The sequence below is a fragment of the Crassostrea angulata genome, chromosome 1, assembly GCF_025612915.1.
Source record: "Crassostrea angulata isolate pt1a10 chromosome 1, ASM2561291v2, whole genome shotgun sequence".
Classification (NCBI taxonomy): Eukaryota; Metazoa; Mollusca; class Bivalvia; order Ostreida; family Ostreidae; genus Magallana; species Magallana angulata.
The window spans coordinates 49427133-49444597 of record NC_069111.1 but is presented as its reverse complement, the minus strand read 5'-3'; the positions used below and the strand labels follow the sequence as shown (position 1 = coordinate 49444597).

The 17465-nt window shown below is 36.0% G+C and overlaps 3 protein-coding genes across 3 annotated transcripts in view; 2 read left to right on the top strand and 1 right to left on the bottom strand.

Moving 5' to 3' along the window:
- LOC128172065 (uncharacterized) overlaps window positions 1-17465 on the top strand; it is a 170813-nt gene that overhangs the window by 128664 nt on the left and 24684 nt on the right. The gene's annotated exons all lie outside the window — the stretch shown is intronic.
- LOC128172078 (uncharacterized) lies at window positions 470-8709 on the bottom strand. Its single transcript, XM_052837852.1, has 5 exons — window positions 8623-8709; window positions 1409-1505; window positions 1227-1358; window positions 1068-1132; window positions 470-886 (listed from the first exon to the last, which is right to left on the bottom strand). The coding sequence occupies exons 1-5, from the start codon at window positions 8707-8709 to the stop codon at window positions 674-676; spliced, it is 594 nt and encodes a 197-aa protein (XP_052693812.1). The 3' UTR covers window positions 470-673.
- Window positions 1517-6038, top strand: LOC128171955 (uncharacterized). Its single transcript, XM_052837734.1, has 2 exons — window positions 1517-1806; window positions 2303-6038. Exon 2 carries the CDS (start codon window positions 2536-2538, stop codon window positions 4483-4485), a length of 1950 nt encoding a protein of 649 aa, XP_052693694.1. The 5' UTR covers window positions 1517-1806; window positions 2303-2535; the 3' UTR covers window positions 4486-6038.

The following is a 17465-nucleotide window of genomic DNA, read 5'->3' as shown; positions in this document are numbered from 1 at the left end:
AATATCCATAAGGTATAGAATATGCAATTATTGTAAAATTGATTAAAACCATTCTTTTGTTTCCGACAAGCTACCCCAAAATAGCAATTAAGGGTCTAAACATTGACCCATCCACCCCCTCTAGATCCGCGCATGCGTAGGAATTGGAATGTGATCGACGAAAAATGAATGAAAAGGGACAGTTCGTTTCATTAGTTTTAATAGCTATCGAGATGATTCTCCGAACGATATAACCGTCGATCATGTATACTATGGCAAAAGAAAAGTGATCTATTGAGAGAGTTCACCATGCATTGGACACAAACTTTTAATCTGAAACAGTATATATACTGGACTGTACAATGTATAGGTCAAATGATTTATTAGATAGGTATCATTGATGAATAAATATTAGTTTAAAAAAAAAAGAACAAGACAAAATTTAAAGAAAACTTAAGAGTTTAATACTGCCTAAAACGCCACAAAAAAACACATAGTCAAGCGATTAACACCACAACAAAAAATCCATAGCCAGGTGACTAAAACGCCACAACAAAACTTTGTAGTCAAGTGAAAAAAACGCTACAACAAAAGTCCATAGTCAGGTAACTTAAAACAAGAAAACAAATTTAAATAGACAGGTGACTAGAAGGCCACAACAAAACTCATAGCCAGGTGACTAAAACGCCACATTTTACTCAATGTCTTGGAACTTCAGCATGAAGAAATCTCTTGGATCTCCTCGGCCAAACCTATTCTTCAGTGACATTCTAAGTCTTTCCAAAACTCTGGGTCTCCGGAAGCGAAACGGGTGAACTCCAATCTTTATTACGTGGCCTTTCATTAGCTCTTGTTTCTTTGGTTCGCCAAATTTCATTTTCTCTAGATTTCGCTGAAATAGTTTGATCTGAAAATTGTAAGATGAAAAATATGTTTATTAAACGCATTTCTTCTTCAAATTCCAGCACAGTCTAAATTAAACAATCAAGTTGAAGAGAATTTATAGGGGAACATTGCCCTCTCTATCTTAATTCATATAAGTTTGGATATGCGCATCTAGAAAACACGCATTGTATATAAATACGTACGTTAAAAACTGTCTCCCCACTCTCATGAAGAATTTGTTCGTATGTCTCAGCTTTCTTTTCCATATCTTATGGAGAAAAAAAAACATGCGTTATTAAATCAAGCAAAATCTATTTAATAAAGATTTTGATGCCAATTAAGATTTATATAATGTATCATACCGCTATTGACCAGGGATAGGAGGTGCTGGCCCCACATTCTCTGGAGTGTGGTCAAGTCGGAATCAGTTATCGTATTTTTCTTCAACGCCTCCATAAAAAGATAGCTAAACAGAATGTACTTTTTCTGTTGATCTGAAATTGAAAAATGAAATTGATCGTCATTTTGAGTTGCATTTACATACCAGCTACATCTTTATGCTTAGAGTAAGAGAATCCACCAGTTTCACTGAAATTATCTTCTCCGTACAAAAATATCATCAGCTGCAGAATGTGTTTTCTCTGTAATCCGACTTAACTCGATATGAGTTAAGTCATGTTATGGAAATGAATAGATTAACCATTTCACTAATATCTACATCGAAAGAAAGATAACTCCTCAATATGAGGTTCTCGTAACTTTTCGCACGGCCCCTTTTGGGGTCCTTATATTACGCATGCGCAGTAGTGTATCGACCTTTCTCAGCTTCAACCTGGAAAAAATTCAATCATTGTTCATCAAGACTGACTTAATCGCTCGATTAATCATCGTTGGATAGTAATCGGGTAATCTTGTGTAATTCAATCAATTGTCCAAGTTGCGGTACGTATTCACTTCCATTTATTTTTTACAGGGTTTTAAAACTTTGCAATACAAGATAATTTTCTTATTTCGTCTGCTTCTCTCTTTAAGGCGGCCATGATTGTTACATTAGATAGTCATTACGATGTAGGTTTATTTCAAGTCAAATTGCGGGCCATCAATGGATATAACGTGGTTAATAAAAAGTTTAGTCATCATCATTAAAATATAATATTCCATTGTAAAATTTTAATTTACAATATATTTTAAAATATTCAAATTCAAGTAGGCCTTAACGGGCCTACATAGCTAGTGCTGACCTAGGACTACGGTTGCATATAGAGTATATACTAGTATCATATAGCATGAATACGTAACGTTAACAGATACAATAAATTTATTGTTTACTTACGGTATAACTTTATAGCCATATTATAACGTTTATGATACATTAATTTTCATTGATATTTCTTTATAACTTTGTATCTTAAGTTACTCAGCTTTGCTAACTTCCTAGAAAATGTTGAGGTCTAAAAGAAAGAGCAAGTCACCGTACGCCAGGCCAAATGCTCATCCGGCTCTCAGGGCCCTTAATCCGGCAACCACAGCCACCCAAACCCAAGCAGGCCCGAGCAGGCCCACGCAGGCAGCGGTCCAGTTTGTGTCCACTCAACCTCAAAATCAAGAGCATCAGCTACCAGTCGATGATCCCACAACCAGTGAGCAGACTACAGACAGTTTCGTCTCAAAATGTCAAAAAACACATCAATTTCATTTGGCTCTATCGATGCGGAGTTATGGTTATTGTATATGCAGGCTCAAGTTCAACAAGCTCCACAACAGTCAAAATCGTCACTCAAATGTTTTGATTATAACTTTAAAGGTTCCTGTCCCAAACCCCAGTGTTCATTCCAGCATATATGCATGCATTGCAACAAGTCACACCCACGCATGCATTGTTGGTCCTATCAGTCGACCCAGACCCAAGTCATCAGATCCCCCCCCCTCCAAATCCAGCACACCAAAATTTCGCCCCGCAAAATTACACCAATTTTCGTCCCTTACGCCCAAGGCATTATCAGCTACCAAGACCAAGATTTCATGCACCTAGGTTCAACCCCAATTAAGATCTCCGCTTTAGAGCAATACCTCGCTACATATCCTGATATTCAGAATGCTCAATTTTTATTAAATGGTTTCAAATCCGGCTTTTACTTGAATTACATAGGCCCAAGAGCCTACTTACAATCCAAAAATATGAAGTCCGCGAGTGAACATGCTGATCAACTTTTGGCTATCATTGAGAAAGAAATTACGTTAGGAAGGATGTCAGGCCCCTTTTCCCAACCCCCTTTTCCCAACATTAGGTGTAACCCTGTTGGGGTCCTGCCCAAGAAAGATGGAGGCTACAGGTTAATTTCAAATTTGTCAGCGCCCATTGGCAATAGCGTCAACGAGCATATTGATCCAATTCTGTGCTCAGTGTCTTACGCTTCTTTTGATCAAGCCATTTCTATGATCCAAGAGAATGGTAAAGGGGCATTGCTTTGTAAAATGGATTTGTCTAGCGCATTCAGACTTTTACCTATTCACCCTTCAGATTTTCCACTGTTAGGAATATGTTTTCAAGAAAAATACTATTTTGATAGATGCATGCCCTTTGGTTGTTCCATAGCTTGTTCATCTTTTGAAAAATTCTCATCATTTTTGCATTGGCTCGTAGCACAAAAGTCTCAAAATTATAATATCATCCATTATCTTGATGATTTTTTGTTTGTTGGTGAGCAAAATACATTACAATGTTCAAAGCTTGCTGACATGTTCATGTTAACTTGCAGTGAGTTGGGCGTCCCAATAAACGACAAGAAAACTGAGGGCCCATGTACTCGTCTATCTTTCTTAGGACTAGGTATTGATACCATAGATAAGGTCATTTTTATTCCTGACAATAAGGTTGCAGAACTTAGGTCCAAGCTTTCATCAATTACTTCTTCTAAAAAAGTCACCCTGAAAGAAATGGAATCACTTTGTGGTTCGCTTAACTTTTTCGCCAAAGCCATCCCTGGTAGCAGGGCTTTTAACCGCAGGTTTTATAACACAACAATTGGTATTAGGAAACATTACCACCTGATCAAGGTTACACAAGCAGTTAAAGAGGATGCTAGGATCTGGCTCGCATTTCTTGACCAATACAATGGGCGTTCACCATTCCCAGAACTATACTGGTCTGATAATGAAACCCTAAACCTCTTTACCGATAGTTGTGGTTCCTACGGTGGAGGTGCGATTTTCCAGAATCACTGGGTTGTCATATCCTGGCCAGAGTCTTGGGGTCCAGATATAAGAAGAGATATTACATTTTTGGAATTAGTGCCTATTCTTGTGGCCATGTGGATTTGGGCAGATCAATTTACAGCTAAGAAATTGCTAATAAACACTGACAACATAGCTCTGGTCGATATATTGAATGCCAAGTCTAGTAAGTCTCAACGTGTCATGTCTCTTGTAAGACCATTGGTATTATTATGTATGAAAAATAACATTCAGATTAAAACTAGGCATATCCCAGGTTACCAAAATTCCATTGCAGATTCAATTTCTCGATTTCAGTGGGAAAGATTCAGATCCCTGGCTCCGCAGGCAGACAAGACTCCAGCCCGTTTACCTCCGGAATTGTTGTCCCTCTTAGACCCCATGTAGAATGTTTACTTGAGGCAGCAATATCCAAAAATACTGCGTCCACGTATCAAAAAGGCATAAATTCCTTTGAAACTTTTTGTACCAAACACAATTTTATCTTTTGTTGGCCTCCACCACTGGACCACATAATCGACTACATCGCATACCTGCATGCAAATAAAGTGTCCTATTCAACAACGAGATGTTATTTGAGCGGTATTAGTTACAAGCTTCAGTTAGAGGGTCAAATTGACAACACTAAAACTTTTATAGTTAAAAAATGTTAGAAGGTTTCCGTCGGTTAAATCCAGCGAAGGATGTACGGTCCCCAATTTCCCTATCTTGTCTCAATAAATTAGTTTCTATACTACCTACGGTGTGCACAAGCTTGTATGAAGCTGTTATGTTTTCAGCAGCCTTTCATTTAGCATTTTTTTCATTATTGCGCATTAGCGAATTTACTTTCACTAGGAATGACGCACCAGCCTTATTATTTCACGACGTGACCATTAATGAAACACACATTGGTCTGTATATTAAAGGTTCAAAAACAGACCAATACAATAGGGGTACTAAGCTACAGATTGAAATAAATTCTCAAACCCAGTCTTTATTCAAGCACATGCGTGAATTTTTGGCAGTTAGACCACAAATACAAGGCCTATTTTTCTGTCATTTCAACCACAAACCTCTTACTAAATATCAATTCACATCCGTACTACATAAGTCTGTCAAATTTATTGGCCTTGACACAACAACTTTCAAATCCCACTCATTTAGAATAGGTGGAGCTACACATTTGTACTTGCAAGGGCATTCGGAGGAGGACATTAAGTCAAAAGGCAGATGGAAATCTAACGCGTTTTGTTCATATATCAGATTGTAAAGCATAATTTCATGTGTGTTCATAACAGCCTCGTATTATTATTCAATACTAAGTTTTCAGGTCCCAACACCACGGTCTGGATCATTGGTTCGTCAATTATCAAACATGCATCCCATCACGCTGTCCAACAATTTGGAAACTTACACCTAGACTTTCAGAAACATAATATCACAGTATATTGGCATGGAAAGAGTGGTATGGTCTGGGAGGATGTAGAGCCCACAATTACAAATATCATTGAACAAAGAGGCCACCCAGATTGGGTAATGTTACATTGCGGGGGCAATAGTATTGGGACCATGCCCTTGCTAAGACTGCAAAAATTCATGAAATTAACCGTTGTTAACCTACAAACAATTCTGCCGAATACAAGATTCATATGGTCCCAGATACTCCCACGAAATTACTACAGACATATGTTATCAAATATTGCCGGTGAGACCGCTCGAAAAAGAATTAACAAATCATTAGCCCCATTTATTGTCAAGCGTAAGGGCGCCTGCTTAAAGTACCCTGATCTACAACAATGTTCACCAAAATATTACCGTGATGGTGTACATTTGTCTGATACTGCTCAGAATACATTTTTGAAAACCATACGTGCTGGCCTCCTAAACATACTACATAATAATGTTAAAGTTTATGCTAAATCCCACGCCGAGTAATTCCGCAGTCTTATTGTCATGGCATTGTGCAAAAGAATGTGGGCGCTTAAGATGTAGATTCGGCAGGAATCTGGGCGCACAAGGAGAGTGAAAATTTCATCAATTAATTTGAATATTTTTCGAATTATAACCGTTATTTGGTTTCTGTTGGATGTGGAATGAGTGGAAAAATATTTGAAATGCTAAAGGTTTTATTATAATATGGGTCTAAATATAGCAACACGATGCAATTCATGCAAAATCCTACTTATTTACAACTGTTTTTAAATGATTTTGTTGTCTCTGGGTCTTCTCTCCACAAATTTGAAACGTGTAAAGGTAACATATTTCAACATTAAAAATGTCGCATTTTAAAAAAAGATGGAGAGATGACCCAGAGATGACTAATTATGTACTTTTCAAATTATTTTTTGAAGGATAAAAAACAAAGTCCATTGATATGACAGTGGTGTTTCAAACAGTACTTTATAGAGCATATATTGACAAGTCTCCGTGGCTCAGTGGTTTCGTCCTGGATTTAGTGAATACATACATTCAGTGTTTTGGGTTCAAATCCAACTGGTGGTCTTTTTAAAAAAAATTAAACTTTTTTGTTTTAAATGTATGTTATTATAACATGATGTTGAATTATAATATACCGGTATATTTAATTTGTTTATATTGATTTCTAGATCTGCTGTATGAACACTATAAAAAATTCTTTTCTTATTACTAGTTTTTTAGGATAACACAATATAACTTCATTAAATAATGTTTTCATTAACATTTCCAACTAGTTATCGGTTTACCTCTCATTGCCATTTTTTGAAAGCTTTGTGAGTTTTTTAATAACCGGAATAGCCATGTACTTCGACTCTCAACATAATATATTTTTGTTGAAACCTGTACATAGCCTTTCGAGGTTATAGACATTTAAATCCCAATTGATTCGTGTCGAGGATTCCTGCAAACTTACAATCTTGTGCGCTCACTTTCTTTTGACCGCTTGTGGCGGATGTCTTCATGCATCATATCATAGTTTTTATATACATGAAGACATATGGCCGAATTTTGCTTAAGCCTGCCCCGGATTCTGTTTACTTCCAGGTCCGTGGCCAATAATCGGGCTTACTTTAATTGACACTTTGTTTCATTCAGACATTGATTGACAGTGAGTCATTGAATACACTGAGTAATTGAATAATTCTATTGATACATTGCAGTGGGTTGATTGTCATCATTGAATACATTGAGTAATCAATTAAATTGATACATTGATTGTCATATTGAGACATTCACTAAAGCAAAACATTGATTATACTTTATTGATTTGCATATTGATTGATTGATTGAAATATTGTTTGAATTATTGATTGATTGATTTTATTGATTGATTCATCTTGATTGATTGATTGTTTGGTTCATTGAAGATCTAACATCATAACTACCCAAAAGTCGATGTTGATCATTTAACTTACTCTATTGCTATATTTGCAATATTTTGCATACATTTGAATAGTTTATGATGTACTGATATATTAAAATAAAGCCATGACATAGACTGCCAATACGGTGTTGTTAATCTATTCTATTGAAATAATCCGACTTAACTCGATATGAGTTAAGTCATGTTATGGAAATGAATAGATTAACCATTTCACTAATATCTACATCGAAAGAAAGATAACTCCTCAATATGAGGTTCTCGTAACTTTTCGCACGGCCCCTTTTGGGGTCCTTATATTACGCATGCGCAGTAGTGTATCGACCTTTCTCAGCTTCAACCTGGAAAAAATTCAATCCCTCCCCCTCCCACCCTATCTTGTAAGGTTATATATTCCATATTTTTCGTGTTTCTGTCTTCTTTTTCTGTATTTCAGATTCGTAATTCCTTGAAGTAGTACTTTCATCACATCCATAGATAAGCGTCATGGCTTTACAACGACACGTGTGGCGTGCAGCTGTCATCAGTCTAACGAATTTTGCTTAAGCCTGCCCCGGATTCTGTTTACTTCCAGGTCCGTGGCCAATAATCGGGCTTACTTTAATTGACACTTTGTTTCATTCAGACATTGATTGACAGTGAGTCATTGAATACACTGAGTAATTGAATAATTCTATTGATACATTGCAGTGGGTTGATTGTCATCATTGAATACATTGAGTAATCAATTAAATTGATACATTGATTGTCATATTGAGACATTCACTAAAGCAAAACATTGATTATACTTTATTGATTTGCATATTGATTGATTGATTGAAATATTATTTGAATTATTGATTGATTGATTTTATTGATTGATTCATCTTGATTGATTGATTGTTTGGTTCATTGAAGATCTAACATCATAACTACCCAAAAGTCGATGTTGATCATTTAACTTACTCTATTGCTATATTTGCAATATTTTGCATACATTTGAATAGTTTATGATGTACTGATATATTAAAATAAAGCCATGACATAGACTGCCAATACGGTGTTGTTAATCTATTCTATTGAAATAACACAAAACAGTACAAAAATTGAAGACGCAAGTTTCATATGGTAAAAAAATTATGCCGGTATTTTAGCATACTAAGATATAAACACAAATTAAACAGTAATAATTATTGCAAACACACCACTGGGGTCATTGTCCGTGTGTTTGTGACGGACAAATATTCCATCAGGAGTGAGCGCAATCGAGCCTCGAAACCAACTTTATCCATATTGACAAACTAATAAAATCCTGCGAACAATTTCGTGCAAAAGCGTGTGTTTTGATGTCGATTGACAACGACAACAGCTTGCAACGTTTGTGACGTCATGATATTATGATGCGTTTCAAGACCACGTCACGACGAGGGAAGAGAAAACGAAAACCAAAATGTTTTCCGATGGTGTATTTTATTTGTATACGCTGCATGTTTTAGATAGCAATCTTAAAACTGATATTGAGACGGAGAGGACAATATTCCGTTATATCAAAATAATATTTTTCAACTATATTTTTATTCGTCTCAACCTGATCGTTTTCCGACGATGTTGGACTCTGAAGAAGAAATGCTTTTTATGAATATATTCTTCTCCATAATTTTATTGCAGATCAAACTATTTCAGCGAAATTTAGATAGAATGAGATATAGCGAACAAAGACACAAGAGCTAAAGAAAGGCCACGTAACAAAGATTGGAGTTCATCCGTTTCGCTTCCGAAGACCTAGGGTTTTGTCAGAGAAGAAAAAGTCTGGCAAAGGAGATCCGAGAGATTTCTTGATGCTGAAGTTCCAAGACATTAAATAAAATGTGGTGTCTCAGTCACTTGACTATGGATCGTAGTTGTGGCGTTCTAATCATCTATCTTTAGAACCTTGTTTCCTGCTTTAGATACCATAATATGGATTTTCGTTGAGGTTTTAGTCCCCTTCCCATGAATTTATTGTTGTGGCGTTTTAGTCACTTGACTATGGCATTTTGTTGTGGCGGTTTAGTCATATGACTATGGCATTTTGTTACGGTGTTTTAGTCACCTGACTTTGGATTTTTGTTGTGCAGTTTTAGTCATTAATAAACACTTTAAAATTTTCTTTAAATTTTGTTTTATTATTTTGTAAAATAATACTTACACATGTACAACTAATTTTTTAATTTATATACACAATATACTTTATATACTGTGTTTGCACCAGTTTAAAGCTACGACTTTGCAGTTAACAGAGAGTTCATATATTTTGATCATAATTTTATATGATATGTACCATATGGTTTTTAATAGCTGTTTTTGAGAATAACCCATAACTGATGGCTTTTTTCTTCACAATACTGCAAAACAGGGGTAATGGTCAGACATTGGTTTATCGCTCAATGTATGTTATTTTTCTTCAGTGTTGGAAATAAATTAAGTAACCGAGTAACCAAAAATTAATAAATGAATAAATAATTATTTTGAGCATTTATTTAATCAATTTAATACATTTCATCAGTGTTACATATTGATGAGAAAAAGGATGGGAATTATTGACATTTTTTAAAGTTTAGTTTTGTCTTTTTATCCATTTTTTAGTCGTTCAGTCATATATCAATAGAGTTGTTAGTATCTAAAGTTCAAGCATCAAAACAACTTGAACGGATGCTGGTACACACACACACACACACACACACACACACACACACACACACACACACACACACACACACACACACACACACACACACACACACACACACACACACACATATATATTAGGGATGTCAAGTCGGTCAATTTTTAGTACTCGGTTACTCGGACGTTTTTCCGATCGAGTACCCGGGTACTCGATTAAAGTGTAAATAAATATGAACAAGTACATTGATAACTGTAAAACCTTGGTCACTTTTGTAGAAAAAAACCACATGATCTAATGTGAGGTTTCCCCGTAAGTGCGTTTCTGTTGTAAGAATTATAAGCACTTCGTATTTCCAGACCTTTGAAGTCGGTGACGGCATTCTAGGTCTGTTTAATTTCTCTACTGTGGGCTATCTAATTTATATAATAGACTATATCAACGATGTTCAGTGAAAACAAATCATTAAAGAAACCCCAAAATAAGGGTAGAAGACAGCCAAAAGTGAGAAAAGCTAGGTAACAGGTGCTTGGTCACGATAATTACTATATAAACACTGTCACAGGCGATAACGGTCATTAAGCATGTTTAGAGGCGTACGAAATCCTAACTCGGATATATATGTTTTAATATTTCTAAGTTTATTTAATAATGCAAACCGATGTTTTAATGCATTATTAAATAAACTTAGAAATATTAAAACATATATATCCGAGTACCGATTTTAGTATTCGATACTCAGACGTACGATCAAGTACCCGGTTAACCGGGTACTCGTTGACATCCCTAATATATATATATATATATATATATATATATATATATATATATATATATATATATATATATATATATATATATATATATATATATATATATGCGACGTTTTTCTCTTAAGGCCCCCAGAGTCAACGCTAAGGGATCTCCTTCCTCCAGTGTCACAAACTTTTGTGTATAATCAACTCACATTCTCCATGACCTGTCCTTCTTCTGAACCATGACTATATGAGAAGACCACGGGCTGGAGCTCTTTTCAATCAAACCCTTCTTCTCTAGATTTTTAACTTCTTCTTCTAATGCCTGTCTTTTATACAAAGGAATTCGTCTTGGTTGTTCTCTGATTGGTTTCTCGTTATGTAGGTTGATTTCATGGTGTCCAAGGTTAGTTCTGCCTACTTCTCCGGGTTTGGCGAAACAGTCATCATGATCCCAACTACATCTGAATTTTGTGCAAAATTCATCATGATCCCAACTACATTTGAATTTTGTGATAAAATCTTCTTCTAGGGGGTTATTGTTGACCCCTCCTACTATGACTGGATGCTCGTAAACTATTTCTCCAAAGGTTAATACCATGACAGCTTCACCAGCACAGTCTAGTTTTCTTCCATTAGCGATAACATACATCGTAGTAACAGGCTTTAGCGGAGGTTTATCTAGGATACTTTCGTAGGTTTCTCTAGACACAGCACAGCATTGATTTTAACATGTAAACAAAGAATGTGGGCGCTTAAGATGAAGATTCGGCAGGAATCTGGGCGCACAAGGAGAGTGAAAATTCCATCAATTAATTTTGAATATTTTTCGAATTATAACCGTTATTTGGTTTCTGTTGGATGTGGAATGAGTGGAAAAATATTTGAAATGCAAAAGGTTTTATTATAATATGGGTCTAAATATAGCAACACTATGCAATTCATGCAAAATCCTACTTATTTACAACTGTTTTTAAATGATTTTGTTGTCTCTGGGTCTTCTCTCCACAAATTTGAAACGTGTAAAGGTAACATATTTCAACATTAAAAATGTCGCTTTTTAAAAAAAGATGGAGAGATGACCCAGAGATGACTAATTATGTATTTTTTCAAATTATTTTTTGAAGGATAAAAAACAAAGTCCATTGATATGACAGTGTTGTTTCAAACAGTACTTTATAGACTATATATTGACAAGTCTCCGTGGCTCAGTGTGGATTTAGTGAATACATACAATCAGTGGTTTGGGTTCAAATCCAACTGGTGGTCTTTTTAAAAAAAAATTAAACTTTTTTGTTTTAAATGTTTGTTATTATAACATGATGTTGAATTGTAATATACCGGTATACATGTATTTTAATTTGTTCTTATTGATTTCTAGATCTGCTGTATGAACACTATAAAAAAATTCTTTTCTTATTACTAGTTTTTTTTAGGATATACACAATATAACTTCATTAAAATATGTTTACATTAACATTTCCAACTAGTTATCGGTTTACCCCTCATTGCCATTTTTTGAAAGCTTTGTGAGTTTTTTAATAACCGGAATAGCCATGTATTTCGACTCTCAACATGATATATTTTTGTTGAAACCTGTACATAGCCTTTCGATGTTATAGACATTTAAATCCCAATTGATTCGTATCGAGAATTCCTGCAAACTTACAATCTTGTGCGCTCACTTTCTTTAATGTTATTAAATTATGTATTTTTTTATGACCACATTTCATTTTAAATTTGGTGTATTTAGGTATATTATTTATGTTCTTAACTTTTTATGCCAATAGCTTTTTATATGTACAGCGCTATATAGAGTAATTTAATATAAATTATATATGGCGCTTTATAAATTTTGTATAATAATAATAATAATAGATACGAATGTCGTTTGCTTTTGTATCTATCTTCCATTCAACAGGTGTCCCCTAAAGCATTTCCCTTGCCTTCATACTATGCACTCCTTTGATTATGTTGTGCCCTAAACTCTGTTGAATATCAGTGTGAGCTTTGTCACTGACAATATCTTCCTTAACATCTCTACTCCAACCTTCCTTAATTTTTCTCTTTTTCCGTCTCCTCTTTCTGTTATGGGCTTCCATACTTTTCTTTGACTGATGGTTGGCCTTTGGCATCAGTCATATCTAGTTTAAATCTCTCTTTTCAGTCCTCTTTTCAACACAATTATTTTGGTCTCGAGAACTGGGCCTAGGTTGAAACTTTCGTCTTTTGCCATGGTACCTTGGGCTATAAGGGCGTCCCCCTCTCCCTGGTCCGACATGCTGAAAGGTACTTGGAGTTCTCCAATTTGTATTGATTCTGTTGTACCCGTCACCCGCGCTAGGGGGTTTGGCAGTATCTGCAGCTGCTCTATCACTTCTCTTTTCCCCGTCATCAACCTTACACACAGGTCTGTAACCTGGTTTATTTTCTTTAGACAGTTCCTTTTCTCCGATCCGTAAACATTCTTCTTGCATAGCGCTAAGAATTGCTTCTTGAAGTGTCCTGGGTCTTGTCCGTTTTACTGCAAGTCGGAATTCCTCAGATTGTCCACACTTATCTAAGAAGGACTTTATAGCATTTTCCTCCACTACGTCTGGGTTTCCAGGATAGGCCCTTGGGTATATATCTTCGATAGCCTGTCCAAAGTCTCGCAATGACTCTCCAGGCAGTCTCCTCCTACGTTTGGCATCCGCAAGGTATCTCTCTTTCATGGCAGAATGTCCAAACCTTTGATTCAGTTTTTCCTTCAGTTGCTCATAATCCTTCTGTACAGCAATCGGCATTCCGTATGCGTAACTTTCCGCTTGCCCTCGCAAAGTACTGAGCAACACTCTCCGGGATCTCTCAGGTTGCCATGAGTTTAACTATGCAATATCTACAAAGTACTGCAGGAACTCGTCCACACATCATTATGTGCCCCTGAGAATGTCCTTAGAGGATATTCATTAGTACGTTGACCAGCTTCTATCGTCATTGGAGTATTCGTGGGTGTCTCATCTGCTAGGGAAATTCAAAATTATACCCTATACCCTATACCCTTTTCCGCGAGGAGTCTGATTACCCAAGTTAGGGGCTGTGCTTCCAGATTGCCCAGAGAGTTTAGGTTCCTAATAGGCATCTGTAGGGGCATAAGATGCACTACCACCATTGAAGGTTGTATCAGTAGGTATAAAAGAATTTCCCCCTTTGTTTGTATTAAGCAGACTTGGCCCTCTATACTTCCAGACAACTCTGGGTATGATAACAAGTAACATTGCACTTGCTACAGATACCAGAGAAGTGCATTTTCTTGGGAATTTTAGACGGGGTCACGTGACCCCGTCTATTGGTTTACTGTCAGCCGAAGTCTCAAACCGGAAGGCACGCGTAGAACACATTAATTGAGTCTACGATTAAGAAAATAGTGCAGAAAGTTTTCATGCATTTCAGTAAATATGTATTATAAAAAACCGCATTGAATCTTTTAAGTCCTCTGTGTATAAACAAAATTCTATTTAGAAAATAAACAAATAGTTTTATTGATCAAAATATTCTTGCTCGGGTTCAAATGTGGAATGAGTTACGTAACTGAATGCACAGCGCCGTTTATTCAGTTGGTGTACAAGCTCATTGATTAATAGAAGAGGTTGATGGTGGAATTGAAATTAAAGTTCCCAAACGCATTGTGCCATTTTTGAATTGTGAATTTTATTTTGACAATCTTTCACCTTAATACTACAAAATTTCATGCGCAAGCCCAAGTTAAAATCGGGACGACGGGTTATGCACAGATGTTTTACAAATTTTAAAATAGGTGTTTCATTGGCTTTCATTCTACTTGCGGTATGACTGCTGTTCTTCTCTAAAGGAATTTTGTACAAAGAAAGTAAAAACAAGTCTGAATTTGCCCTCTCGTTCGTTGGCTCTTTAGTTGATTAAACTGAATTAAAATTTTAAAACAATGCATTGTAAGCAAAATCTATTATAGATTATACATTTTGGAAGAATTATACATCATATAATATATACAATCTTATCGATTGAAGAACCAAGTTAATTGTTAATTTTCATGTTTTCCGGCTTAGTTGGAATCAGGCTTGGGGTGAATTACATTGTAAAATAATGCATTACATTACCATTACTTCTCAATTAGGGCATTAAATTACCATTACCATTACTTAATTTTCTTGAAGTAATGCATTACATTACCATTACATGAGTAAAGTAATGCATTACCATTACTTTGTGAAAAGTCAATAAGTTATAAAAAAGTAATTTAAAAACTAAATAAAGAGTTTTTGTAAATATTTCATAAATAAAACATGCTTAAAATATGTACAGGTTCATGTTCATGTTCACTATCAGATTCAAATTTAATGACTTATACAAGATTGTTGTTGCGCTTGTAGTTCTCAAAGTAAGGTTGCTCCCGTAACATTTACACACTAATGGCGGGATTGACAATCTCTGTAATTTATGTCTCTGATTTTCGGAGTATGACTTTTAATGAAAGGAACGGTTGTATCGTAATTTGTGTAGTTGATGCACGAGTTTACACAAAAAAGTAGTAAGTGGCGAACGGATTTATTTTTACCTATTAATTTTGCATATCGCAAATGAAGAAAATCGTGTCAGATAAGTCAGTCTTAAAAATCAAAATGGCAACCGTGACAAATCTTTTTATTGTCAAAGTTCTTGGATTCTTATTGTAAAAAAATTATTTCTAACGTCAGGTGCCTGTGTTTGTTATCGGTATACAAATGTTCACTTTGTTTGTTAATTCAGCAGTTTTAGACTTTTCTGGGTTTTCATAAAACTTTTATTACGGATACCGTCCTACTTGTGGATTTTCCCTTGGATCACAAAATTGAATAAATCTAATGATTAAAATTATCTACTTTGATATAGTTGTTTGATTTTCCCGGTAAGTAGTAATTTTTAAAAATTTTCCTTGTGGTCTTATTTTACATAATATGCCGTTGTGTCAATTTTTTTTTACAATTATGAAGGCCAGGATTGAGTAAATATTAGACAAAGTATTAGACAATTGCAAAAAAGCCGAATTAACATAGATTGTAACAAATAATTGAAACTCGTAAATTTTGGAAGCATATTTGAGGAAATCCATGAAAATTACAAATTCAAACTTTCAAGACCCCGTCTTTCAGTATTCTCAGTACTTTGATTGCACAATCTTTTTCTCTGGGAAGTAGATCCAGGTCATGACTATCAGAGAGCATCCTATCAAGGCAAAAAGTACCCAAATAAGTAGGATTCTCTTTAGGCTTGGTTTTGAATTGTACATGTGTTGAACAGAGAGGCCCTGCGAGTTTTGCCCGAGCTCCTGAAAATTAGGACTCTCTGGCGTTACTCGACTTGTAGGCTGCTAACTTGTTCTATACTCAGTCTCGGTATTGAGCTCTATCCCAGAGTCATTCAAATGATATGGACTGCCAAAATACTGTCCTACCTTCTTAGGTGTTATTTCCTTTTCATGACGGGTGTCTCCATTCTGTTTCAAACTCTGTCGTCTTGTTCTCTATAACACGAAGAATAATTTCTTGGAATCCCATCGCTGCCACCAATTGCGACGTTTTTCTCTTCAGGCCCCCAGAGTCATCGCTAAGGGATCTCCTTGCTCCAGCGTCATAAACTTTTGTGGGTTCTGTGGTTTACTTTAAGAACCAGTAGATCTTAATAAATCTATTGAAGACGAACACAAGTTTCTGTTGAATCAAGTGTATTATAAATACGAACAAGTTGTAATTGTACATCCAAATGGCTCTCTCTCCTAGCTCTCTTCCTTCTGGCTCTGGCTCCCGGCTCCATCTCACATTCTCCCCCCCCCCCCCCTTTTATACTCTGCCCAGAGACCTAACGATGTTAGGGCATTAGGGCATTAGGGCAGCAGGCTCCAGTATTAGGGCTTGCTACACAATTAGGGCACCTGTTAGGGCAGCAGGCTCCAGCATTACCGCACTATCAGGGCACTAAAATTAGGCACCATAATTAGGGCACCAATTATAAAACAAATTTCTAAACAGTAGTTATTTATAAAACAAGAATGCATAAAATAAACTCTACACACACACACACACACACACACACACACACACACACATATATATATATATATATATATATATATAATAATAAGCACAAACATTGCAATAACTCTCAAATTGACATATACCTGCCCATAGTGAATGATAAAGATATACATAAAGCACAGAGATATTCACCTTTTTGGAGCTCCACTTCCGCCCCGGCCGGGGCTTGAACTCACGACCTCTGGAACCCATTCTCCTAGCAGTGAGCGGCCACCGCGCTAACCACTGGGCCATCTAGGCAAGACAAAAATCTCTGTGCTTTATGTATATCTTTATCATTCACTATGGGCAGGTATATGTCAATTTGAGAGTTATTGCAATGTTTGTGCTTATTATTTGTATATATCTATGCAATGTGTATCGTCCCGATCCTCTCAAATTGTCGTTTAACTGCATTCCACCTGTATCTCAAACGACCGTGTAGTGAGCGACCAGCGCGCTAGTTTCCCTTCGTCATCGAAAGCAAGATTTTTGTCTTGCCTAGATGGCCCAGTGGTTAGCGCGGTGGCCGCTCACTGCTAGGAGAATGGGTTCCA

Coding starts and splice junctions, on each gene's coding strand:
- LOC128172078 (XM_052837852.1), bottom strand. CDS start 8,709: ATGGATAAAGTTGGTTTCGAGGCTCGATTGCGCTCACTCCTGATGGAA. Junction 1,133..1,226: donor CCTATCCCTGGTCAATAGCG/GTATGATACATT, acceptor TTTCTCCATAAG/ATATGGAAAAGAAAGCTGAG. Junction 887..1,067: donor GTGGGGAGACAGTTTTTAAC/GTACGTATTTAT, acceptor TACAATTTTCAG/ATCAAACTATTTCAGCGAAA.
- LOC128171955 (XM_052837734.1), top strand. CDS start 2,536: ATGTCAAAAAACACATCAATTTCATTTGGCTCTATCGATGCGGAGTTA.